Source organism: Tiliqua scincoides, chromosome 8, assembly GCF_035046505.1.
Source record: "Tiliqua scincoides isolate rTilSci1 chromosome 8, rTilSci1.hap2, whole genome shotgun sequence".
Taxonomy (NCBI): domain Eukaryota; kingdom Metazoa; phylum Chordata; class Lepidosauria; order Squamata; family Scincidae; genus Tiliqua; species Tiliqua scincoides.
The window spans coordinates 32351669-32378096 of record NC_089828.1 but is presented as its reverse complement, the minus strand read 5'-3'; the positions used below and the strand labels follow the sequence as shown (position 1 = coordinate 32378096).

Genomic DNA, 26428 nt, shown 5'->3' with positions numbered 1-26428 from the left:
CAATTTCAAAAAGCAATTGGAAATGAATGATGGGAATGATCTATCTATAACTTCCACCCTTCTTTCTTGTCAACAGCTTAATACATAGGTTTGTTTACTGTGCTTTAAGATTGTGAGCCTTTTTGGGACAGGGAGCCATTTAGTTATTTGATTTTTCTCTGTAAACCGCTTTGTGAACTTTTAGTTGAAAAGCGGTATATAAATACTGTTGATTGATTGATTGATTGTAAACAATTCAAATTCTGCTCTGTATAAAATGGGATATGCAGGGTACCAAAGCACCCCACCCCCACTGTTCAGCATCAGTTCTTCAGGAGTATCTTTGCAGCCATGAAATTTGATCCTTATTTATGAACAGCTAAATTAGTAGCAAGGGTGTGCCGTATGTCTAACATCACAACTCTGCTTTAGAATTAAAAGCTATATGTCCACTGCCAAAAAAAATTGAGTTTGTCCAATTTTCTGTCAGCATTCACCCATGACTAGTTGGAAAGAAAAACATAACTTGAGAGCATGAAATGAAAACAAAAACTGCATTGCCCTGTTCATCTTTTATATTTGCACATTATCTCTAGGAAAGATTAAACGCTTTTTTGAAAAGGTTAAAGACAAAACTGTAAAAATTTACTCTAGTACACAATTAAGTACATAAAAAACCAGTTCATAGAGAGCATTTTACATGAGGAGCATCAGAGAGCTGAAGCAGGAACTCTTTCCAAAATGACAGACTTGGAAAAACCACAATATGTTCAACCAACCTGACCAAATGAGGGTTTTTGGGAAGGTGGAACAACTGTCCAAGATAGAAGGCTGTTAGTACTTGACCTTTTAAGTGGAGTGCAAAAGAGATGCATTATAGCAGGGATGGCAAACTGGTGGGTTTAACAACTGGATATGGCCACCCAAGACTATATAAGGCAGTGCTCTGTAGGAAACAGGATGTTTGTTCTTGATGGATCATTGGACTGATGCACTAGAACTCTTAATTTTATCTGGCCTCTGGGGGTCCTTCTGAATCTTACCAAGTTTGCCCATTTTCACTCATAAGTAGTATTCCATTTACACATTTGTAAGACAACAATCTCATGCTTTCATTTGAGAACGTTCAGTTCTGTACACAACACAAACATGTGTACTTAAATCTCGATATAAATGTACATTGTTTGACTAATGCCATGTCTAAACACATGTGTTTCATAACTTAAGTTTTCACTGTCAGACTGTGCTAATTATATTATAGACCCTATCCTTGAAGGATTTATCTGTCCAGTGATACCTACTTCCAACTCTTCAACCTCTCTAGAGAACCCCCTCTTCGGCTAAGAATACAAGAGTTGTCCATCCCTACATTATGTCCAAAATAAAACATCAGAAAATGTAACTTAAAGCAGGTTTGTAGACTAGTCTAAGCCTCCTGTTTGCTGATCCAGCCTTACATATATTTGTCCTAAAGACAGAAGGGAAGGAACAGGACAAAATTTTTCCCTAGAAGGGAAAGTGTTCCCAGTGTACAGACTCTTCTGTGAAGCACAATATTTAAGCACCCTTCATTCCAAAAAGTAGTCCGGTAAACCAAGATAAAGGAGCCAAACTTCCATTACTGAATTATTTGCCTTTCTTCTGGAGGATAATAAACTCAAGAATCTGCATTCACACAGGTCAATAAGCATTAGCTGCTTCTCTAGGGGTTACTGAGAGGGAATGGGAACAAACTTGAGTTATTTTAACTTTTGTGAATGAGTGCTATATATAGACATACTCATTAGGTCAGCAATGCCAGGAGATGGTAATCCAAGCATTTTTGCCTCCACTAATCCTCCTGCCTGCTCTCCTGCCACCCATTCAATTCTTTTTGAACTCTCCCCAGCTGCACACATGGTGCAAGCAAGCATCTTTCCCTTTGAGTTAACTTTTTGCATGTCAGCCAGTTTGTAAAGCTGATTTACTGTCAACTTTGACTTAGGCTAAGATTTCAAGGGAAGCGGGGGAAAAGAGAACCAAGAACCACAAAACACCCTATGGAAGAGCATGATTAAGGACATAGGTGGTCATGGATTTCAGTTAAGAATTCTGGATAAAACCTATGATTAGAAACTATCTGGTTACAGGATCAAATATTTCCTTTTTTTTTTTTTAAAGAAAGAAATGTACACACGCAACACTGTAAGCAGAGTTGTGTCCCCCTGCCCTAGAAATATGACATTCTGTACCAGGATGTAACTGGATTCTGCAATATGAAAAATTTATGAAAACTGAGCATAGTTGCATAATATTGTCCTGATTTTTCCTTCATGGATTTGCCAGTCATGGTGGGGAAGGGCAACAAGCTACTAATTCCCTCCCGCTTCTGAGATTCAGATTTCAAGCATAAGGGCTAGAAACCTGAACTTTTTTTTTAAAAACACAGTTAAAACCCTGGACACAGAGGTTTATTTAAATCCTGCACCCAGTCTTATGTTCTGTCCTGTCTGCACTTCTGTGGTATCCACACAGTACTGATTACAAGCTACTGCAAATTAAACTCATATGTTTGTCAGTGGTTTCACACACATCAGGCACTTCAGAAACTCAAGTGGCAGAGCTAACTGGTTTGAGGGCAGCAAACATACTGAGGTGGGAAATTATAGGCTGAAACAGAAAAAGGTAGGTCACTTGCCCAACACATGAAAAAAATGATTTAGGAAAGGAAAAACCTTTCTGAAGAGGTTTATCCTTAAGGCAATGCCAGATTTGGGAGTCTCAGATTACTGTAAGCCCTGCTTCTCTCACCCCCCATATGATTTCTCCAACACCTCCCTCAAGAATTTAGAGTGCACAAGTTCTCTGAAGCACCTGACAAAAGTAGAGACTGCATCCCCTCTTCCATTCCTTTCAATGCTTCATTCTTTCTGTTCCAAGACAGACTCTTGGCAAATTGCCAACAGCTTTCAGCAACAGTATTGTGAGAAAGGAAGCAGCAGGAGAACAGAGTCTGTGCTAACTTGTGTGTAATGCACCTTGGCAAGTGCCATCAGGAAACAACTCTTAACTCCTATGGAAATAAAAGGGACAATGGAGTACAAGTTAAAATAAAAACATGGCATTTTCAGGGATAGTTTTAATTAGCATGAAGGATGATGGATTTCACCCCTCCCCCTTCTACCAATACAGGGTTCTTCCTTCATTATATAGGGTTTTGTTTTCTTTCATTTGTAAAAATCACTATGATCTAGTCCAATTAAAGGAGTATTAGACCCCCTGAATATTATAAAACCTAATTTGGAGTAAAAGGAAGGAAGGCAGGCATTATAGCCCCCCCCCCAACGATACTGAGCGCATACACATGTGTTCAATCCAGATGACACACTCCCACACAAAAATATTAAAAGAAGCTTAGAATGGCTGCATCACATTGTGGAGTCTTTGTATCCCCAGTACAGCTGTCCTTTTTCAAAAAGTTCAAGACGAGAAAAAGGTTCCATCTTCTCTCCAAGTGAAGATGGCATGTCATTCTTTCACAACAGACTGGCCAGGCTGGTGGTGGGTCCATTCTGTGCCTGGAACTGAACAGGTGGGGGGCCATCTGTCCACTGCGTTAAGAAGTAAGTGGAACAAGAATAAAAATCCTAGAACATGCTAATATGATTACAAGCCTAAATCACCACCCACTCACCAACCAATCAACACCTCTTATTTAATGAGCCGTAACTACTTTGTTACTTAATGTATCCAAAACCGGAATTGCAGGCACTGCTGTTCATTTCCCAAATGTTTATACTGCTTTTCATTCAGAAAAGGATTCCAAAATTGTTTATAATAAAATATCAAAGCCATAAAACAGGATCCAAGACACAATGAAACAGGAAAAACACTCCATATAATGTATGGCTTTTGCCATTGAATGTAAGTGCAAAGTTTAAAAGATTACCACCATATTTTACCACTACACAGAAAACACAAAATCAAACAGCAGAACAGCAGCTTCAACTTTGTCCTCAGAAACAAGGATGGGAAAAACAGAGACCTTTACAAAGAGGGCTAAAAGCTAATCTGTCCAAGAATTAAGAGCAATATGGGAATTTTTTTTTTATAAAGTTCCTCTCTCAAACTTTAACTGTAGGTTCCCCTTTCAACCACATTCAACCCACTAGTTGCTATTCTCTTTACCACTGTGAGCATGCAAAACCTCACCTATGCTTGCATATAACAGCAGGCCAAAAGCATGTAGACACATCTGTGGATTGGGACTTTGATGCAACATTGGTGTCAGAAGGTGACTATAGCAGTATTGCTCAGGTGACCTCTGAAAATCAGATAGGCAGGGAAGGGAAAAGGAGCTACTGTAGCCTGAAGCTCTTCAGTACCCTGCACCTCTCTTTCAGTTTCCATTGTTAGTACAGAAGTTTGGGTGGTCACAGTGCTGAACTCCAGCAACCTGAAAGTGCATCTGGTACTACCTGCTGTAGAATCTTTTATTCCAACTGGAATAAAACAAACAGTGATACAGGACAGGGGAATGGAAGAGGACTGCCAAGGCTTTTGAATATCCTGACCAACATACCGTGATGAGGTTGTGCTCTGGGAGGCTGCAGGCCTCAATGTGGTCCTGGAGCAACTGCTGAGAGAAGTTCTGATGCATCTGTGCTGCTTCATGGGCATCAATGGCATTGCCACATGCTTTGTTCAGATCTTGTGGGGGAGGAAGAAAGATTGTGAGAAAATAAGTTACTCTGGCCCATGCATAAAGTTCCCTCTTCACAAAGTGATCTCTAGGAATGCAGGCAAATCAGGCCATCAATGAAACAGTGGCAATATCAGGCAGCTTTGTTTTTTGGGGGGTGGGTCTGAACCAGATTACTTTAGTAAAATGTCTTTGTTGTACACCAAATTTTGAACATCTAAGTGAAATGTAAACAGGGACTAAGTCTAAATAAGTTTAACAAAACCAAGCACCCATTCTTCCCTTGTTTAACCTCCCCTCCCTCTATCGGGATGCACCTAGCTTTACAACACTTAAAAATCTAGAAATAATTTGTTTTTATTTATTTACCAAAAAAATCCATTTCTTTTAATGCGGCATCTCTAATGAACTTTAAATAATGCTCTCCTTCCTCTCCCATTTCTCCCCAGAAAATTAAAAAAACAGAAGCTTCCTTTTTAAAAATTCTTTATTAGGAGACATCAGCACTTTGAAGGCTGTTCTGAACAACAGAAAGGGCTGATGAAAATGCCTCCCAGGAATCTCATGCCTCAGCTATTGTTCTCACCAAGTTGATGGAAAAGGGCCAAATCCTCTGAAGCCATTTTGCCACCAATGAGAAAGCAATTTCAGTTGCCTGCAAATAATTTCAAAACAGAAGGACCAAGAGAAATGGAGGAGGCAAGTCTCTCCTCCCTCCAGCAGCTGCACCTAGTGCATAGCTCACAGTGAACAGGACAATATATAGACTCAATACTGATACTACAGGAGAGACGCTTGACAAGCGTAAGAAATTATTGCCGATTCATTTGTTTAAGAGGAATTAATCAATAGGAACACTAGTCAGGATGCAACTCTATACTTGAACGCTGTATCATGGGCGCTCACTGCTGGACAAAATAACACCGTATTTATATATGTGCCATTCACACACACACTCTCTCTCTCACTCTCTCTCTCACACACACACACACACACACACACACACGTCATTAATTCCTTGTCCTCTTTGTTTATTAAAGTTCATTCTGAAGCACAAATAACAGCACAAGGAGGGAGGTTTGCAAGTCCTGGGACAAATTGGTACTTCAAAATTCAAGCAATTCTGCTTCCAGTCTCAGAATACTAGAGCTTGGAAGTCACCCATTGAAGTCAATTGTCAGTAGGCCCAGGACTGACAGTAGGAATACAAAATTAATGTATGAAACAACCCACCACAAAAGCAAGTGACGCTGCTAGCTTAGATGGCTCCAAGAGTGAGACAGGTCTGTGAGCCACAATAACTAAATGACATTGCTAAGTTCAAAGGTAATCTATTTCTGAATGTCAGTAACAGGGTTGTAGTCTTTACAATGTGCTTGCGAGCATCCCAGAGGCATTTGAAAAATGATTTAGTGCCTCTTATTTATTCATCAATTTAGATTTCACCTTTCCTGATAATCCAAGTCTAAGACAAACAAACAACAACAACAACAAAATCACCCTAAAGTCAATACTAGCAGTAATCAACAAATGTGGTTTATTAAAGAGCTACATAATGGAGAGGAAGGACTCCGGCACCCAAGTAGTTTATAGTTTTGATTTCAACCATGAGTGAGAGTAGAGGAAGACAAGGGGGGGGGAGAACAGGAGAAATATGCACAAATACAATGGTGAACAGACTACATTTCATTTGGGGGTGAACAGTCTGAGAACCACCACCATTCCACTTCAAGAGAGTTCAGGTATCCCCCAGTATCCGCGAATCTAGTAACTGCTTATCTGCTGGTCCCTGCGCCCTCCTTGCACCCATTACCATTGCTTATGTTCATTAGTTACACAAAATGTTATCTTGCTTTAACCAAACAAACAGGTACTCAGCCTCTTGCAATTACTGTATGTCACTTGTTTTAATAGACAAGCATGCAGGCTAGAAGAGAGAATGAATGTTATCTTCCTGCTTCCTGATCACATCCCTTCTAGCCTGCCTGCTTGCTTGTCTATTAAAGCAAGTGACATTTCGTACAACTGTAATGTACATAAACAAAAGTAATGGGATGCGGAGATAGGGTTTCCCCTTATCCATGGTTTTTTATATTCGCAGGGGGGAAGGAATGTATCTCCCGTGGATACTGAGGAATGCCTGCATATGGTCACTTGCCTAATTCAGCAAGGCAATGTTCTGAGCTACTGCCACCCAGGTGCACACACTCTGCAGAGAAAGAAATCAGGAAAGATTGTGTGCTGTTTCGGACAACTCCTAGCCAGGAGTTCACAAAGTGTGCATTGCAATGCCTTAGGGTGCTGTGGCACACCCAAAGGGAAACTGCAAGATGTTCACAGTGACCCCTTCTACCTTTTCCTCCCGCGTACCGCCCAATTGGATCTCATGAAATCTTGTGAGATCCAAGATGGCAGCACCCAAATCTCATAAGATTTGGGCACCACCATCTTGGATCTTGCAAAATTTGAGATCCAAGATGGTGGCACCTGGCTGAGCTGGGAAAAAGTGGTTGTGGGGGCATTGTGATCCAGGTTTGGGAACCACTGCCCTAGCCTAATCCCCACTGATAAACAACTGGGATGTCAGGTTCTACTGGGAGAACTTGCTGCTTATCTCTTTATTGTTCATAGAGATTCTAGTTTCCATCCATATACTTGTAGGATAAACTGAAAGTACACCCCTATTTTCCTTGGACAAAAAGGAGTATGATACACTCAAAACAGATGCACTTTTGCAAAGTTACTTCTATCTATTCTTCCACAGTCTCCTAAGAGATTCACAACTAGAGGTTTTTTTTTGGCACCTAGGAAACTGACTAGGGCAGGGGTGTCAAACATTTCATTCCGAGGGCCGATTCATGAATCTCACCATTCATGATGCCTGCTGAGAGCTGAAAGTGATGTCATTAAACAGATCATAAACAAAAATAAGCACTTTTTCTCACTTAGGAACTCATTAGCTGCAAATGATAGAAGAGAAAATACATAAATCTTGATCATATTTCAAGATATGGGAGAGCCCAATTTTCATGTGGGCTGCCCTTTCAGCAGTAACACCCCAACACTGCTCAGCAGCCAAGAGCCTGAGGGCCAGATAAAAAGCTTATGTGGGCCACATGCAGCCCCTGGGCCTTATGTTTGACACCCCTGGACTAGGGAGACTAGGGGCTCAGTCAGTAAGTCAGTTGGTACAAGTCATGTAATTTCCAGTTGATCCCCTAAACTACTCACTGGGCAATTCCAAGCTTCAATTCAGAACACTTTTAGTGATGTTCTTGTTCAGACCAACAAGAAAAGCAAAACATGCAAACAGATCCCACCCTAGCTACTTTCCAGATATTGGACCAGTTTCTGTTTTTCTCACTGTGACTTATTGTAATTGAAACAGAACTGATTAGTTTGCACCTCTCTTTGAGTAAAGGAGGAAGAAAATATTCATTCTGCTTAACTTACCTCTCAAGAGAGCTGATGACCACAACTGCACAGACATGTCTGGGATTTTGCTGGCTAGCTGCATGGCTGGGACCACCATATTGTTACTTTCCTAGGGAGGAAAACAATTAGGTCAAGTGTTCCAGCATTCATAATTGGATGCACTCTTTGCATGGAATGATCCATCCAAACCGAACCACTTTTGTTGGTTGCCTCCATCATGTCCCTCAAAGAACCCAAACAATACAGGTGTCCACCCACTTAACAACCGTTCGCTTAACTACGGATCGCATATATGATGGTGGTCAAAGCACAATAAAGATGCTCTTAATGAGGCAATTGAGTCTCCCATAACCTGCAGCAGAGTGTCTGTTTACACTGCAAAGAGGCTCTTAATGTAGAGAAGAGGTAATCTATCTCCAGTTGCCTGTGCAGCCAACTAGTGTCTGGCCAGGAGTGTCTATTTACACAACAAAGGTAATAGATTGGACTGAATGTTCACTTTATGACCTAATCACATAACAATGGGGATCGGATCCCCATCATTAAGTTGCATACACGTGTATTCTGAACTAGACTTAACAGAACTCCAAAATGTCCCAACTCAAGTAGCAATACCCTTGACCTGGAAGACATGGCACTCTCCCTGAATCAAGGTTTCCCAAATTTGCAATAGAAAAAGGTATCTTCACTATTATTATCAAAACAAATTTAAAAGGTTTAAGAATGACACCTGCCCTCACAAAAGTCCATCTGTTTGAATCACTGTTTCAGGTTTACTTCTTCATTAGAAGCAGGCAAGCCCAGGGCAAGAACTAATGCAGAGAGGCATCAAGCCTCCTCTAAGGCTAGGCAATTCTGCTGCATGTCTGCATCAGGAAGAAATGAAAGATCCAACTGTACCCAATGCAGAAATATGGCAGAGTTACCCACCAAGCAGAAGTCAGAGTAGCAAATAATACAGAAATATGGCTATTGGTCTCCTTTGTAGGTGGGTAAATTTGAGTTCCGCATTATCCAATTTATCTACCATGGCACACCTTCCAGATCTACAGAAGATGGAAGTCATTGCTCTAAATTAGCTGATACAAACAGGGGGTATTTGTAGGTAGTTTGGATAGCCTGAAAAAGCACTGCCTGAAATCAGCCTTTTACCACCATTCCAAATCCTTCTTCCCAGCAATCCAATTTGGCCAATTCTCAAGTAAACAAATCACATTTTGGAAGCTACAATTGCAAAATTTCATTTCAATGTCCTGTATACACACCATCACTCCTTCCCTTAAGCAGTTTAAGACAACAGCACGGCTGGCAGAAACTTCTCACAAGATTTTACACTCCGTGCACAAACCCTTCTGGGTTTCTCTTTAAGAAAAGAAAAGCAACATACTGTCAAGAGAAATGAAGTAAAAAAGGCTTTAGAGCTTACTCGGTGATTCCCCAATACATAGAAGATGTGGCCCAGAAGAACTAGAGAGCATGCTGTTAATCGGTTGAGGTCCTCCGCATTTGACATTTTCAAAGTCTCTCGTAAAAACCGCCTACCAAAATGAAGCAGAAGATGAGGGAGGGGGAGAAAATTACTTTGTTGGGACACAGACTCACTTATTGCTGATATCCACCACTGTGCTATGTCCATCCCCTAAAAATTTATACGCTTTGTGAAAACTCATTCAAGCAATTGAGACCAATAGAACACTACTGCACATGCATTCCAACAGAAAGACCTTAAGTTTACAAAGCTAGGAAGTCTTCCAAGTCTTAATACTTGCACAGTGCATGGCCAAATGAAGCAGCTACATCACAGCACTTCATTCAGAGTGAAGAGGGTAAGCAAAGTCTCTGGAGAGATTCAGTGGACAGGCATGTGCCTGCTTCTGAATAAGAAAGTAGTGGCCCTGACTCCTGAAGGACTGAGGATCAAGGGGTCGTTCCTTCTGCCAATGCTCTCTAACAACCCCATAACACAATGCAAGAGACATGCTGCCACTCAACTTCACAAAAGACTTGATCATGGTCAGTTATATAGTCAATTATTGACTGGCCTCCCAATCTCTGCCCATTGCTTAAACCTACCCAGCATTACTCACTTGGCTTCATTGTACCTTCCTTGGAAAAAGGAAAAGAGGCCCCGGATGTAGAAAGCAGCAGCTCGCAGGCAATGGGAACTGGAGGCAAGACAAACACACAGTCACAGATCAGCAGCAGGGGAGATGCAGAATAAAGGAGTGGGTGGGTGGGTGGGTGCGGGTATCCAAATAAGCAACGGCTCTCAGGAACATAGAGCTGAGTCTTCACATGCCCAAACTAATGGGAAACATACACCCAGCCTCCACTGTATGCACTTTCTTGCAGAACTGACTTTTTTCAGATATATTGCAGACTGTTCCCTCCTGCCCCAGTTGAAAAAAGGGTACTTCCGATTTCATAGCGAGAACCAGGTGTGCCCTTTTTTCCTTTTTTTACACTTTTGCAGGCACAGGGAGCCCTGTGGAGGGCCCCCCTGTACCTCCTCAGGACTGCAGCACAGGCTACAGGTAGGTTAAAAAAACAAACCCCTTCCACCCCTAGTCGCAGTGCAATCCTGGGAACTGCACTGATGCCTTCCCCCCATCCCCTCCAAGGGGCAGGGACAAGTGCTGGTTGGTGGGTTCCGAACCCACCAGTTTGGGAAACACTAGCATATTCTGACTGGCAGTTGTTCCCCCAGGTCTCAGGCAGAGAAGATATTTTAGCCCTACTACCAAGGTCTTCTTAACTGGAGACTGACTTCTATATGGAAAAAATGTGGTGTACTATTGAGGTATATCCCTGCACAACTTATCTACCCTGCTAACTGGACAAAGATGCACTTTAGCAGGGGCAGAGTAACTGTCCCTCTTCATGTCAGGACAGATTCCTTTCTAGTGGTTGTTTGCTGGTATTCTTTTGCATCTTTTTAGATTGTGAGCCCTTTCGAGACATGGAGTCATTTGTAACAGCTTTGTGAACTTTTTTATTGAAAAGCAGTATCTGCATAAATATTCTTAATAATAATGATCAAGAGCAACTAATCGCCACTAATGTCACACCACCATGCTAGACTTAAGCAATGCTTTTGCTGATCCACCCACAGAGAGCAGGGGTTGCAAAGAGAAAGCTCAGCTAAGGCCCCACTACCGCTACCACTATTAATCTTTCCCTGCAATTACAGTTTGAAAGCACGAGCTGTATAGCTTACCTGACAGGAAAGTTGTGGTCAGGATTTATCCTTTCCAATAAACTGTAAAGCTAAAACCAACGAAAGAAAGGATGCTAGATTTTAACTCACAAAGGCAACAGCACAAAAGGCAGAAGAACATGTTGTAAAAGATAATCTCAGACACCTGAACATTCAGAGTTCTTGTGATCAACCTGCATCCCACAACAAAATAAGCATCAATGAAATACACATGGGTGTAACAGCTTCTATGCTACAATTCTGCAGGACCATGGGAAAGATACAGAATTATGTTTAGAGAATCCTAGTGTTCCTTTAATTATGAAGAAAACAACTTTCCAGTCCTTAGGCCAGTGGTTTCAAAAGTCTCTGGGAGTTTGGGAACTGCTGTAAGTTCCTGTGGGGAGATGCAAAGGCAGTGACACAATCACTACGATCACACTGCTGTCAGGGACAAAGGATTGCTTTTTGTTTTTACCTTACCTGAGGCAGCGCCGGCCTCCTGGGGGTGCAGGAAACCTACAGACCTCTCTGCAGGGCTGCCCAAGTTTCCGAACTACCAAAAATAGTTCTGAAAAATGGCCACTTCCAATTTCATGATGAAAGCCTTAGGCTGACAATGATACGCTTACAAAAAATAACAGTGCCAGACTGCTAAAAGTCCTGTGGCAAAGCCCTGCACCAGTGGTGCCCCACCCATCCCCCACCCCAAGGGAACATTGGGAACAGCCACTGGTACAGAGGGTTCAAGGGTCACCCTAGCAAGTTAGATCTTCTAATGGGTCTGGGTCCTCAACTAGCTCCTCACCTGTCTGACCCAATGTCACCCTAGCTTACAATATATGGGTATTAATTTTCACAATTTAACTCTCCACACCTGCTGTTGATTTTGACAAGCCTTAGACTTCCTTCTAAATCTGGAGCTACAGAAGTGGGTATAGTAACCACAGAGTTGTGCAGTAACCTCTGCCCTGTCCATCCTCTGTCCATCATAGCTCCAAGATTGTAGTGGGAAGACTTGAGGTTATTTGACTGCTGTGTGTCTGAAGTACAGGGCCAAACCAACAAGCTGCTCTTTCCAACTGCTGCCTGCTGCTATTTCCAACTCATACCTCTTGATGTCGATTCCCCTCCCTGATGTAGACGCTCGCCAGGTTTGTAACAATGAAAGCCCACAATTCCTGATGGGTTGTTAGCTGCAAGACAGCAAAAGAACTGTCAAAAGTGTGTGTATTTTCTGTGCAGCTTGCAGCACATAATGCCAGCCCAGAGTATTTTTCTTGAAGAACTCCTGGACATAGCAAACCAGTTTTGAAAACCAGATTCAGTCTTACCCGAAGTGCTGTGGTGAACTGCGCTTCTGCATTATCCATGCAGTTAACAGAAATACAGTACAGCCCCTTCAAGAGAAAACCAGAAATCACATTTCAGAGTTTGAACACAGACCTCAACTCCACCTCAGTAGCTCTGGCCAAGCTTAAACACAGCATGCAAAAAGAACCTATTAAAATGAGCAATAGATTGCCCAGGTGGGTTTATCTGCAGACTGAGAAATGCCTAAATGTCAGGTGCCTATTACTAAAAAGACTGTGGTGGGTTTTGTTGTTGTTTAAATGGGGAAACACACTTACCACCTACTCTAACAGTACTGAATTGAATAGAACCTGTTCTTGGGCTGACTCACAGACTGATGCACACCAAAAACCATACCATCTAAAGGCAGAATATTTCACATAAGGATTGTGTTACACTTACCAGAAGAGTATGTAGCTGAGCTGCATGATTAGAAAAGAGACGGGGAGACTGCTGGCAGAGCTGGCAAACCTGAGAAATCTTTCAACAAACCAAGGAGGAAGAACATAGCATTTTGATCAGCATTTATTTTCCACAGTTAATGCATCCCACCTACCCTGTCTTGACAGTTTTCTCCCATTGCCTTCTCATTCAATGCTACTGTTGTCCAGTTCAACCATGGTGAGTTTCTCTTCCCAACCCAGGCTTGTGATGCTGCAGTGACCAGACACCAGACAAAGCCTGGTCTGATTTATGCATGCAGCATAATGAGAATCCCAAGATGGAAGAATGGACTATACTCACTTCCAACTCCAGGTGAGGGATGCTCTTAACATAAAGAAGGAACTAAAAAAACTAGCACATCGGTCAAGGATGTACTAATTTTTATATGCAGTGAGAGATTTAAAAAAATATTCAGAACTTTAAAAAAATGAGATTTCCATATGCAGACTGATACAATAGAGTCCATTCTGCCACCTTAGAGGTCTATCATCACATCCTGCTGCATATGCAAACCAGGCTTTGGGTAGGGAAGCTCAGTTTGTATCCAGATCATTATTTTTTCAAAGAAAAAAGTCAGCTGGCAAGTCCCTATGTCAAGATGTTGGGGGCCTGGACACTGCTATGCTTTCAGCAAGCAAGCCAACTGCACACTGTAATTCCAAACTCAAGACTCCCTCCCTCCCACCCTACAAAAAACAGAGCTTGTTCTTGGTGCCTAAATGCCAGCCTTTACCTCCTGAAGTGCTGTGGCTTTGTGTCCTGTGACAAGACGGCACATGATGATGTGCTCCAACAAAATAACTTGGAAGGATGATAAGATAGGGCTGCAGTCCAGCACTGGAAGAGAAAAGGCAGTAGCTTTAGGGAAAAATGAGAAGACACGGGCTCTACATTTAGGGAAGGGGGAACCAATTATGCAGCTGGCTTCCCCCAGGGCAGGCAGCAACCATTTCAGGATATGAAGATAGCTGTTCAGAAATCCTGGTGACATGCTCACTGAATCCCTGGGCCAGGCTAAGCTATCCTCTGTTCCTCCTCTCCCCACCCCCATCTCTTTTATTTACAGAGGAAATGAAGCATGCCGACAAAAACCTGCCACAAGTAGGGAGATGCAAGATTCCCAAGTTACTGAAGCTGAGAAGCAAAAAAGGAAGCTGGGCCTTAGATGCCCAGGTTCATCTAATGATTCTGAATCAACTACAGTCAGGTAAGTTTTGCAAAAAGTTTGCATAGTCCTTATGGGTGGTAGATTAGGGCTGGGAACTAATAAGGACCTTGAGAAAACGAAAATAATTCCTCAATCAGAAGTAAAGGGCTTCAGGTTGCAGATAAGTACATCTGCCACCAGGGGCACTCAACACACATCTTGGGCATTCGAGCTTAGAATTGTAATAAAACACCACATGCACACGTTAACAATGCCTTGTTGCCCAAATATTTTTACATTGCTCACTTTTGAGTTTCTCCAGCTGCATAAGCGCTTTGTCGGTGTATTTCTGTGCCTTTTCCAAGTATCCAGCCTGCATGGAGTGCATCACAGTCACCTGGCAAGGGAACCCCAAAACCCTCTGCTGTTATTTTGCAGTGTTGCAATAAAAGGCCACATGAATTCTCTCCACAATTGGACAATGTGACCCATTTCACATCCAAAACTGGGTATTAAATTATTGTGAGCTGGAAGAGACTGTAGCTACTTGCATCATCAACTAGCACAGACTAGAAGATTAAATATTGCAAGAGTAATTAAAAACATACAGACTTAAACTTTATTTGCTTTATCCTATCATTGGTGAGGGGCAGGTGCCACATGGCACTTTTATTCAGAAACTATCACCCCTAAATATGAGTATGTACATGGGAAAGAGCAGAACTATTGATAATTGCTCCTGAACATACAAAGTCACCTTATACCAAGTCAGACACTGATCCACCTAGCCCAAAACTCTCTGTAGAGCATTTCAAGGTCTTTCCCAGCCCTGCTACCTGAGATCCCTTTAAACTGGCAATGTTAGGGACTGAATCTGGGACGCTCCACACTAAAATATGCTTAAAAACAAGCTGTGAAAAGTACTTGTTGGCAACATAGGAGGAAAAGATGATTTGTCACCACCTGCTCTATTCATTTATTTAATTCAAAATATTTAAAATCCTGGGTTTTCTTCACATAAAATGGGATACCCAAGATAACTAGAACATCCTCTAGGAACCATTGCTGAGATTTTGGAAAATAGCATTGTGGGAACATATTCACCTGATTTCTCTGCAAGCAATAAACTGCACAGCAAGGCAACTCACCAAGTAGACCAGCACACACATGTGCTCCTTGGGTAGCCAGTGGAAGAGATCAGCAGGATTGCTGGGCAGAATCTCATCATCATGGAGGGTTGAAATGGTCTGGATGCACTGCTGAAGCTGCTTCAGACATGGCTTCACACTCTTCACCTGTGGAAAAGAGGAGCACTGTCACTTCTAAGGTACTACAAGCCAGTCAAGGTTAGAACTGTAGTTCCAACACACCTATTGGCATATGATGCTGAAACCTAGAACTCCATGAGGAACGCACAAAGTCAATGAACAGACATACCAATATGAAGTCCTATGCTCTAAACACTCCACCTACCTTAGTAATCTTCACAACAGCCGTGCAAAGTATGTGTATATTATACTTATTACATCAATATTTTAATAATAATCAGGTTACCCAACAGATTCTAGATCAGTGTAAACATCAGGTGAAACCACAGTTTACATAAACTTTTGGTTAATTTTAAAAAATGCATTTACATCTTGTCCTTTGGTCCTAAGAGCCCCTCATGTGGTTTACAATTTTTAAAAATGCATTTACATCTTGCCCTTTGGCCCTAAGAGCCCCTCATGTGCTGGTTTACAATAATGATCTTAAATATATGAAAACCATCACAACCAATTAAAATATAGAACAAAAATATCATGAGAGAGAAAGGGCGCAATCCTAACCCACTTTCCAGTGCCGACATAAGGGCAATGCAGCTCCGAGATAAGGGAACAAGCATTCCCTTACTTTGAGGAGGCCTCCGTGAGTGACAACCAACTGCAGGATGCAGCACATGTCCCATTAGCACCGCTATGACAGTGCTGGACAGCACTGACATAAGGGGTTAGGATTGCGCCCTTAAACTCCTTCCCAAATAGCAGGATGCAGCCACTGTTCAGGTCCAACCAGTTTTCACTGACCTGACCTGCATCCAGGTAATGTGTAACCTGCAGCACCAAAAAGAACACCCTCAGTGACTCCTTCTGGATGGGGTTTCCTTGCCAGTTCTCAACTATCTGCCCACAAAGTGTAAGAAGCGGATGCACCTCTTGCAGCTTCCTTTCCATGAGAAGTAGCTGTAAGGGAAAAAAAACAAACAGGTGAGGTCAGAGAAGCTTCCATGCTTCATTCAAATGCCCAGCAACAGATCAAGCACTTTTCAAAGATTAGTCTGGTCTGGCACTCAGCAACCTTTGAGGCCATGGCTTAGTGATAGTAAAGAACTCTAGATACCTTAGAGCAGTGATTTTTAACCTTTTTTGTCTCATGGCACACTGACAAGGTACTAAAATTGTAAAGGCACACCATCAGTTTTTGGACAATTGACAAGGCACACCTTGCTGTTGGTGGGAGGCTCATATCCCTAATGGTCCTATTAATAAATGACCCTCCACCAAACGCCCGCGGCACACCTGGGGACCATTCACGGCACACCAGTGTCCACAGCACAGTGGTTGAAAATGGCTGCCTTAGAGAGTTAGAATAGGCAATACCAGGTTAGATTATGACAAATGAAGTACGTGCAGTGTCTGAGGAAGCAAAAGGCAGCTTCATGTGTCTCCTCCCTCAGCTTAAAAATGGTTATGGAGGGATGCTGATGCTCTAAAACAGCAGTTTCCAACCTTTAGAAGACCATAGAATACTAAGGTAAAAGTTGGAATTGTAGGGGACCACATGCAACCCCCCACTTCCACAAAAAAAAAAAAATTAAAATTTGTAATACAGATGGTCCTCATCTTGGAACCCCTGCGCATAACAAAAACCATGGGTATTTGAAACAGGCAGTTTTTGCCCTCCCCCCCAGAACCTGACTGGAGCTGAGCTCTGGCTGGCCCTGTGGCTCTTTTGAAGCCTGCAGAGGCTGCATACATCCGCTCTCAGCCTCTGCAGGCTTCACAATGAAGCCTGAAGTTGTTTAAAGGCAACTTCCATTTTCACAGAAATCCAGAAGTCACCTTTAAACCATTCTGGGCTTCTTTCTGAAGCCCACAGAGACCATGGACTATGACCTCTATGGGCTTCAGAAGAGCCTCCAGAGGCAAGAAGACCACAGCTCCCTTCACTTCCAGGGGCTCCAGGTTCGCCAATACCACGGGTTCAGGGATTAAAAAAGATCTGTAATCAGAAAAGATTTATTAGAGCAATGATTTTCAACCTTTTTCATCTCACAGTACACGGACAAGGTGCTTAAATTGCCAAGGCACGCCATCTGTTTCTTGACCACTGACAAGGCACAACATGCTGTTGGTGGGGGCTCACATCCCCCAATGGCCCTACCAATAAATGACCCTCCCCCAAACTCCCATGGCACACCTGCAGACCATTCACGGCACACCAGTGTGCCAGGGCACAGTGGTTGAAAATGACTGTATTAGAGATTTATTATTTATAGATTTGTGGTTTGCTGTTTTGCTAACAGCTGCAGATGGTCTGATCACCCTTTCTGGTGGTCCATGGGGGACTGGTTGTTCAGCGAGACGCTGGAAGTGATCAAAAGTGGTTTTTTTCCTGAGACCTCACAGACCACTTCTTAGGGTCTCACAGACCACCTGTGGTCCCCACAGGTTGGGAACCAGTGTTCTGTCTACACCAAAGTGACGAATTACCTGGGTAAGCTTAAGCAAGTGAGAATCTGCAGGGGAATTAGTGCTGCTCAGTTAAAGCAAGATCACAGTAGGAGCAGAGGAGGGAAGACAATCACTTCCTAACTCCAAATATCACCAACATAAATCATAATGTTGTCAGCTTAAAAGTATCTCAGTGCCAGGCCCTGAACAAAAGGGGTGGGTAGACTTCAATCCTGCAGAGTCAAGATGCCCTCCCAAAAGCCTAAAAATATCTCCAAAATGTCCACCATATTTTACTGCTCTACAGTACACTTTCAACAATGTAAGTTTAAGTGTGTGAAATGGAAAGAACTGCATACAGTTCACCAACTGAACCCAGCCTCCATCTCCGTGTCAAGATCTAAATTGTAAGCCCCTCTGGGCAGGGAATCTTCTTTTTACTCTATATAAAGCACCACGTACATTGATAGCATCATCATAAATAATAAGTACAGGCTCCAAGAAAATTGTGAACTGATGGAAGTAGAATGAGTTCTCTTTCTCTCATACCCTTTAACCGTTTTAGAATTTCCAAAGGAAGAGTCTATACCAGTAGTTCTCAAACTTTTTAGCACTGGGACCCACTTTTTAGAATGAGAATCTGTCAGGACCCATGACCGGAAGTAACATCAAGCAGGAAAATTTTTAACAGTTCTAGGCTTCAATCCTACCCACACTTATCCAGGAGTAAGTCCCATTTACTATTATTGTTAAGAGCATATACATAATAGCCTGTTAAAAGTATAGATTTGTAACATTTCCCCAAATGCAGTCACATCCCATGGTAGCATCAAGTCTAATATATTAAAAATAAAATACTGAAATGAATGGGGACCTACCTGAAATTGGCTTGCAACCCACCTAGTGGGTCCTGAGCTACAGCTTGAGAAACACTGATCTACAGAACACACATAGTGGATATTTAAAGAAAAATATAATTGAATGCAGGCCATATGGGCATAAACTTGCATGTGTTTTTTAGCCTTCAAAAAAGGCGGAGTCTTCTATTTGTTGCTGCACCAAAACCCATCAAAGGACAAGTATCTACCTATTTCCCACTTCTCTTGTAAGACAGAGAGAATCAAACCTGCCTGCAGTTTTGCAATCTTACAATTGTTTTAAGAAATTTTATTCTGTTCTTCTGCCCCCAAGAATGTCCAGTTAGTCTCCTTCACAACTTACCATGCCTTTACTCAATAGGAACAGCGCTCTAAAAAAATAAAAAAAGATTCATTAGAATTAAAAACCAAAACTACCACCCCAACAGAGTACACATTTCATGACAGAAGTGTCATTGCTTGCTGAAGACAGCGTAAGAGACTCAGATCTGCTTAATGAGCTAACCTAGGATGTTGGAAGTATGGCAATTTCCAATATTAACTCATGGTTTCGCCACAGTATCAAAAATTGTTACTTTTTCTTATGTTTGTACTATCCACTCTATATCATTCTGCTCTTCGGTCCTTTCGTTCCTCTTTGTGAAGTACCTCAGAGCTGAGGAAGAGGATTCAGTCAACACTGGCATACAAAGAAATTGCAAGAAAATGGGAATTCTACTTTAACAGACTGAGTTGGATCAGAAATGGGGAAAAAAATGAACAAGCTTGAAAAGAAATGGGAGCTGTTTGACTTCCTTGGAATCAACTCAGGGGTTAACAGAAATGTATCCTTAAATGTTCACATAACCACGGCACTTTGATTTCTCTATTCTTTATTATTTGGACATTTTTGCATTCATTGTATGTGTATTTATTTTTTCCTTTTCAGATACAATTTTAAACTGAAAAGCAAGACAACGTTTATAATAATTGGCAACACAACAACTCATCCTAGAAAAATAAAAAAAGATTGGAGGAGTGCTTTGGGGCTACTTAAGTTTGGGTGCAGAAACAAGGAAATAGAAGGGCAGCAACTTGATTGGAGCCAGAGGGAGGTGACAAGGCAACAAAGAATAAAGGGACAGAAGCCCAACTGATATAATTAAGGCTTGAGGCCAGAACAGAGGCTTAACACACAAACTGGGAATCAAACTCCATGTGAACCAGGCTCTGAAACTGGGAAAAGCTTCAAGCAATATAGTAGCCTCATTTTAAAGACTACTCCAAAATACTGTGTTTTTGCTTAACTAACCTGCCTCCAGTTCCCTTATTTAAGCCTGCATCAAAGTGCTGATGGAGGAAAATAATTTTTTTTTTCAGAAAGTCCCTGTTTAAAGCAAGTTTCTGTCATTTTAGAACATCCCAACAGCATGTGACCGCTTCGCGAATCTCAACAGAGCACATTCCAGAACTCTAGGCTCTCTCTTCCTAAAGATCTTAAGAGAAAAAAACTTACCTTGTATATTCTGATCCTACTACACGAGCATATTCTGCTCCAACTCCGAGAAGGTCACAGGCAGACACCAAATCTTTTTCAAGCGTATGAAGTTGCTAAAACCAGGAAACATACACAGTTACATTTGAGCAAATGACACAAAAGCTTACAGCTAAGTTTTTGCATGTTTCCAAAACAAGGTTACAATACCACAGGTAAAAAGCTAACAACTTGTATGCCATGAAGCATGGAATTTAGATGCCTGGTATGGGTTATGGTGGCATAAACAGTACCTTTCACACCTCAGGTTTTTAAAAAACTTTTTTTGAGATGCCCCCATATTTTCAAACCAACCACTCACCCTGTCTCTTGTAGTAAATTATGTTCTCAAGCAACCAGGCCAGGATACTTTACTACTATAGTCCTATTTTGCTCCTTGGAGGTACATGTGAGAAGTAGTGAACTGGAAAAGAATGTGTGTGGATGAGCAACTTATGTATATGGGCTTGCTTTCCCATCTCAATTCCGTACACTTTAAGAAACCTTGCACTGTGCTCCTGCCCCTTCCTTATGCCCCTTCCTTAGGTTTATTGTGCCAAGGATTGATCCTCCAGCCAAGGCACCACCCTGCAGCTTTTGACAAACTTCATTGTGTATGTTTCTATAAATCCCTTTCTGCTCTGAGAAAATCTCCAGTTGTTTGAGATCTCACTCCAGACAGTAATGTTTTCAAAAGGACTTTAATCCATCTCAGAGAGAATATCCAAAATGAACTTACTGCAAGCTGGAAAAGAAGGCGGCAGTGCCAGTATGGCGTTTGTTGTGAAATCTGGATAGCTTTACGCAGCAGCGGCTTTGCTGTATCAACTGAATTCTGAAACACAGACAAGAAAAAGTCAACTTGTAGGTATAAAGGGGTGTGTGTGTCATGAATATGTACATGTTAGGCCTAGGTTGGCAGTAGAAGCCTGAACAACACTAAGACAATGTAACTGAGAAGTTGCTAGCCATCCCTAGCTGCAAGAATGTGAGTAAATAAAAAGATTGTTGTCTCTCCTTTGCTGGCCAGAAAGGACAGACAACAAGAATTGCAACCCATTGGAATGTTTAACATTCCAGTAGACAGTAGACAGACAGACAAGTAGATCAGTAGACAGAGGCGCCTGATCAAGCGGAATGGAATGCAGCTATGGATCTCCAGTTGGGAGGGGTAGAGAACTATGAGGGGCTAGCAACCAGGCCAACCTTAAGAAGGTTCAGTCTCAAAAGTTTCTGATTGGACAGTCTAAATAAGTATGAAGTCACCTCAGCACTATTAGCATAAAAAGTATAATAATGAGTGCCCCAAGGGGTGTGTGTGTGTGGGGGGTCCTTCTCGAACAGAGTTTTGGGTGCAACATCCTGCACACTGCGAGCTCCATTGTCTACCATGGGCACCTGGCCTCATAGGTAGCCTTGGGGCTAAAAGATCTACAAGAGTAACTGACCCAAGTGAAAGATGGGGATTAATAGAGATAGCCAACTAGTTTTATTATTTTATTGCTGATATGTTTCCTAGATGTTTATGCCTCTAGCATTTGCTGCCTTACGGTCACTTTATGTAACCTTATGTACTTAATAAACTGAAACCTCTTTTACTAAGTTGTTTCATTGCCTGTTGGGGACAAAGGTTCACAATCCTACCTAGCCATTCAGCAAGCTACCAGGTGCTCATTTAGGTCTAGTAACTTGAGGACTGAAGCTTTAAATTGGAGAAGGCGCTCAGTGCCTGCAAGGGATAGAATTAAGCCTAGAGGGTCTCAGTGTCCCTGGACTGAGACACTGGCACATACAGGGTGGTGGCAGTACTACTAAGCAGAGTGGGCTTGAGGGCTTAAGGGTTCGAAAACCAAGAACTCTGAGCACCCCAAACCCCCCTAAGTTTGCAACGGGGGGGGGGGTGAAGAACTCTTCCAGCACTATCCTTGTTGACATAGGACATATCCATTGTTGACATAGGGACCCTGGAACCTGAGAAGAGCTCCTAAGGGGCCTTAGCCAAAAAAAGGTTAAGAATGGCTGCTCTAGAGTATTCCATCAGTGAACAAAATCAGCACTGGTGGATCTTGAACAGGTTGGGAACGGGCTCTTTTGCTTCTGGTGTGTTATAGGAATGCTTCCCCCATTCAAATATGAAGGAGAAACTATTCAATACAGGTTTTTATTTAAACAACAAATAGTTGCTCATCACAGTTAAATGAAATTTGCACAATTAGGAAAAGAAAAGAAAAAACTTATCTCATTTAGGGTTCCTGAACAACGACCTCCCTTGCAACATGTAAATACACTGTATACAGAATTAAGTTATTAAAGCATCAGTCAAAAAGGAATCTAACAAAATCTAACTGCCATTTTCTTCCTTTTGATAGGAAAGACTATATGCTTTAAAAAATAAGCTAGCTACTGGACACTCTCACACACACTCTCTCTCTCTCTCTCTCTCTCACACACACACCACTCTACTCATTCCTACTGCTTAAAATAAGCAACCTTTAAAAACTCTTTGGCTGTCAGCCCTACAAAAACACTGGGACATTCAAAAGCCTAGGATATGAGATACACTCTTGCCCACTCACCTCTTGACAATATAGCTCAGATAGGAGACTGGCTGCTTCAAACTTGACATCCTCAAACTGGGGGATCTGGTTGCATTTGAATTAAGCGAATATAAGACTCTTTTGTACACGGAGCACGGAGAACACATTTAGGTAAAATGTGAAGCAGAAATCTGAAATTTCTTTACAATGCAGATTGACAGTAAACCGTAATATGTATTTAATGGAGATTACTATATTCTTTCAACACAGAAAAGCATTGTGTTAAACATCCAAATAATTTTGGGTAAATTTTTGTGTGCAATAATTCCAGTTTTCAAAACACCAGAAAAGGATACTTGCTGTGATATCAGCCACTATTTAAAAGAAAGAGAGAGAGAGACAATTGAATTTCTGAAAACAAGGCTCACAAAAAAAGGCAAAGCTAGGAACAGTTACCACTGAGCTACCCTCACCCAGAAGGAAGAACACCATTTCAGTGCCTATTTCTCAAGTTGCTCATTTCATTCCTCTGCCCTACAGGTTCATTCTCTTTCCTGCACATGCCTTATTTGGGCAAGTCCCTCTCCAAACACCACTGCCTCTTTCTTACTCCTATCCTCTTTCTGAAGAAGAATGCTCTTTCTGTCTGACACACCACTGAGATCTGCTTTCCACTCCACACTGATACTTTGTATTTAAGTGTAGCAGGGAATGTTACATAGCATATAAATAAGAACTTGGTTATCTGTAACAACCCATTTTTGCCCAAACCACAGGTGTGTATACATTTGGTCCCTGTTGCGTATATGCATCTGGGCAGAAATGGCTTAACATAGGGCTTTTCAGACTGTGGACCCTGGCCTGTTGCCCCTTAAGGGGTGGGGGCAGCCTGGAGGCAGGGAGGAGGCAGTGACATGATCCCCAGGATAGCACCGCTCAGGGGAGCTGCAAGGCTTGGGTACACTTACCAGAACCTCCTGCAGCCTCCCAGGGGTGCAGGGAGCCCTGCACAGCTGTCTGCAGGGCTCCCCGAAGCTTAACAAGTGAAAGTGCAGCGATTGTGCTCCACTTCCACTTTAGCCCCTGCAGCCCCCTGAGTCCCCCTGACTAGCACGCTGCCTTCCCCCACCCCTGCTGTCTCCCCCTGCCCCTGCAAGAACTTATTTCGGCTTTCAAACTTCCTGGGAGTTTGAAAACCGCAGGCTTAACATGTTACATTACAACAGTGGTTCTCAAACTTTTTCGCATTAGGACCCACTTTTTAGAATGACAATCAAGGCCCACCAGAAGTAGTGTCATTAACCTGGAAGCGATGTCATGGTCAGAAATGACAGCATCAAGCAGGAAAATTTTTAACACCCACATATGACAAAATCAATCAAGTAAATTAAAAATTTACAATAAGCATACATTTAAAAATTTACTTAAAATAAAGAAAAACCCTCCTAACCAGTTGCTACTCTGTTTAAAAAAAAAAGTGGTGAACGGATAGATGACAGAGAAGAAAGTAAAGAGAGAGGCACAGAGGAATGTAAGCAAAGAGAGGAAGGAGTCAGATTTTGGTGCAGTTCATCTGTTCCAAACACAGCTTATCGACCAGGGACATGTGGTGGCTCGGGAGGCAGGTGAAGCAGAGCCTCCCCGCCACCGTAGTACTTCAAAAAGTGCAACTTTTTGGAGTATTATGGCAAGGAGACTCTGCCTCACCAACCACCTCAACATGGGTTGCGTGTGCCTGCACAACTACCATGGTGGCATTGCTTTTTGAAGGACTAGGCCAGAGCGGCTCTGCCTCAGCTGCCTCCTCAACCACAGCACCTGGGTCGTGTGTGCTTGCATACCTCCCATGGTGGTGGTGCTTTTAGAAGGGAGGAGGGAGGCTCTGCCTCACTTGCCTCCACAACCAGCGCAGGTCCCTGCTCCCGACGTGTTACAGGCAGAAGATGGTGAGTGGGAGGAAAGGAAGGAGGAGCGGGAGAGGCTGTGCGGATTCCCTGCCCCCCCCCGACACTGACCGCCTTCTCGAGGTGCCCGCGGGCCAGCTCCCCGTTGCGCGTGTGGTGGTAGAGGACGGAGCCGAGCTGGAGGTGGGTGCGGGCCTCGACGCGGGCGGGCGGCTTGCGGGGCAGGACGGCCTGCAGGCAGTGGACGCAGAGGCGCACCTTGGGCGGACTGGAGGTGCGGAAGTGCTCGGCCAGTCCCAGCAGCGCCACGTACCAGGACTCCGAGGCTCCCGGAGAGGCAGCCGCGGAGGAGCTCGCGCCCCCGGCGCCCCCGGACGCCGCCGACGACGCCGAGGACGAGGAGCCGCCAGAGCCTCCGCCGCCGCCCCCTCCAGCCGCCGTCGTGACGGTCGCGGGGGCCGCCTCGGCCCCGCCGGAGCCCCCCGAGCCCGCCCCGGTTGTCCCGCCCGCCGGCTGCGGCTGAGGGGCGGCCGCCGTCGTGGTCGTCGTCGTCGCGGGCGCAGGAGCCGCCGTCGAGGAGGAGGACGAGGAGGGCGCCGAGGAAGCCGCTGCTCCTCCGCCTGCTCCACCCGCCGTTGTTGTTGTCGTCGAGGGGCCGCCCGAAGCGCCGACGGCGGCCATCTTAGATTTACCTCAGATGAGTCGGAGACAAGGGAGGGAGGAATGCGGGACTGCGCATGCGCCCTAGGCACAAGGGACCATGGGGAATTGAGTCCTGCTGGACAAAACAGGTCGTGCGGGCTACAGACTCGAAAAGCGCTAGGTCTTATCACGCTACAAAGGCTCATGGGAGATGTAGTCCATTTGCAACTTTTAGTTCACAGCATCATCCTTCACAAGGGGTAGCAGACTATTCAGCTTGGACCTTTAAGAATGGTGTAAAGGTGGGAATTTCTGCAGGTGCAGCTTCTCATCTCACAAATGACAAACTGCACCTGCTGAAATTCCCTCCTCTACACAATTGTTAAAGGTCCAGGAGCCCTCAAGTTGAAAGGCTGGGCACCAATCACAGTTTCTCAGACTGTGGGTTGGGACCCACTAGGTGGGTTGCAAGCCAACTTCAGGTGGGTCCCCATTCATTTCATTTTACTTTTCATATATTAGACTTGATGCCACCATGGTATGCGACTGTATTTGGGGAAATGTTACAGATTTGTACTTTTAACAATGTAAAAGTTAAATGCTACCATGTATATGCTTTTAACAATGATAGTCAATGGGACTTGCTCCTAGGTAAGATTGGAATTGTTAAAATTTTTCCTGCTTGATGATGTCACTGCCAGTAGTGACATCACTTCCAGTGGGTCCTGACAGATTCTCATTCTAAAAAGTAGTCCCAGTGTGAAAAGTCTGAGAACAGTGAAAAGTGCCTTAACAGTTTACAGTACTTAATGCAGGGACATGCAGCCGATGGGGAGGCAGGTGAGGCAGAATCTCCCCACTGGAGTCCTTCAAAAAGCACTGCAGCTGCCATGTGAGGCGCACAAGCACTCCCAACCCACGCACAAGAGCATGTGGGTTGCGAGTACTTGCATGCCTCACATGATGGCAGCAATTCTCAAAGGACTCTGGTAGGGAGGCTCTGCCT

The 26428-nt window shown here is 43.3% G+C and overlaps 1 protein-coding gene across 1 annotated transcript; it reads right to left on the bottom strand.

The window, feature by feature from the left end:
• Positions 1–536: 536 nt before the first annotated feature.
• Positions 537–25477, bottom strand: MAU2 (MAU2 sister chromatid cohesion factor). The gene is made up of 19 exons (XM_066635695.1): positions 24892–25477; positions 23233–23250; positions 22916–22981; positions 21079–21174; positions 20322–20416; positions 19170–19197; positions 16302–16457; positions 15384–15530; positions 14542–14632; positions 13822–13925; positions 13047–13124; positions 12626–12691; positions 12404–12487; positions 11313–11362; positions 10183–10260; positions 9522–9633; positions 8114–8204; positions 4541–4668; positions 537–3569 (listed from the first exon to the last, which is right to left on the bottom strand). Exons 1-19 carry the CDS (start codon positions 25459–25461, stop codon positions 3495–3497), a joined length of 2133 nt encoding a protein of 710 aa, XP_066491792.1. The 5' UTR covers positions 25462–25477; the 3' UTR covers positions 537–3494.
• Between the last annotated feature and the right edge of the window lie 951 nt (positions 25478–26428).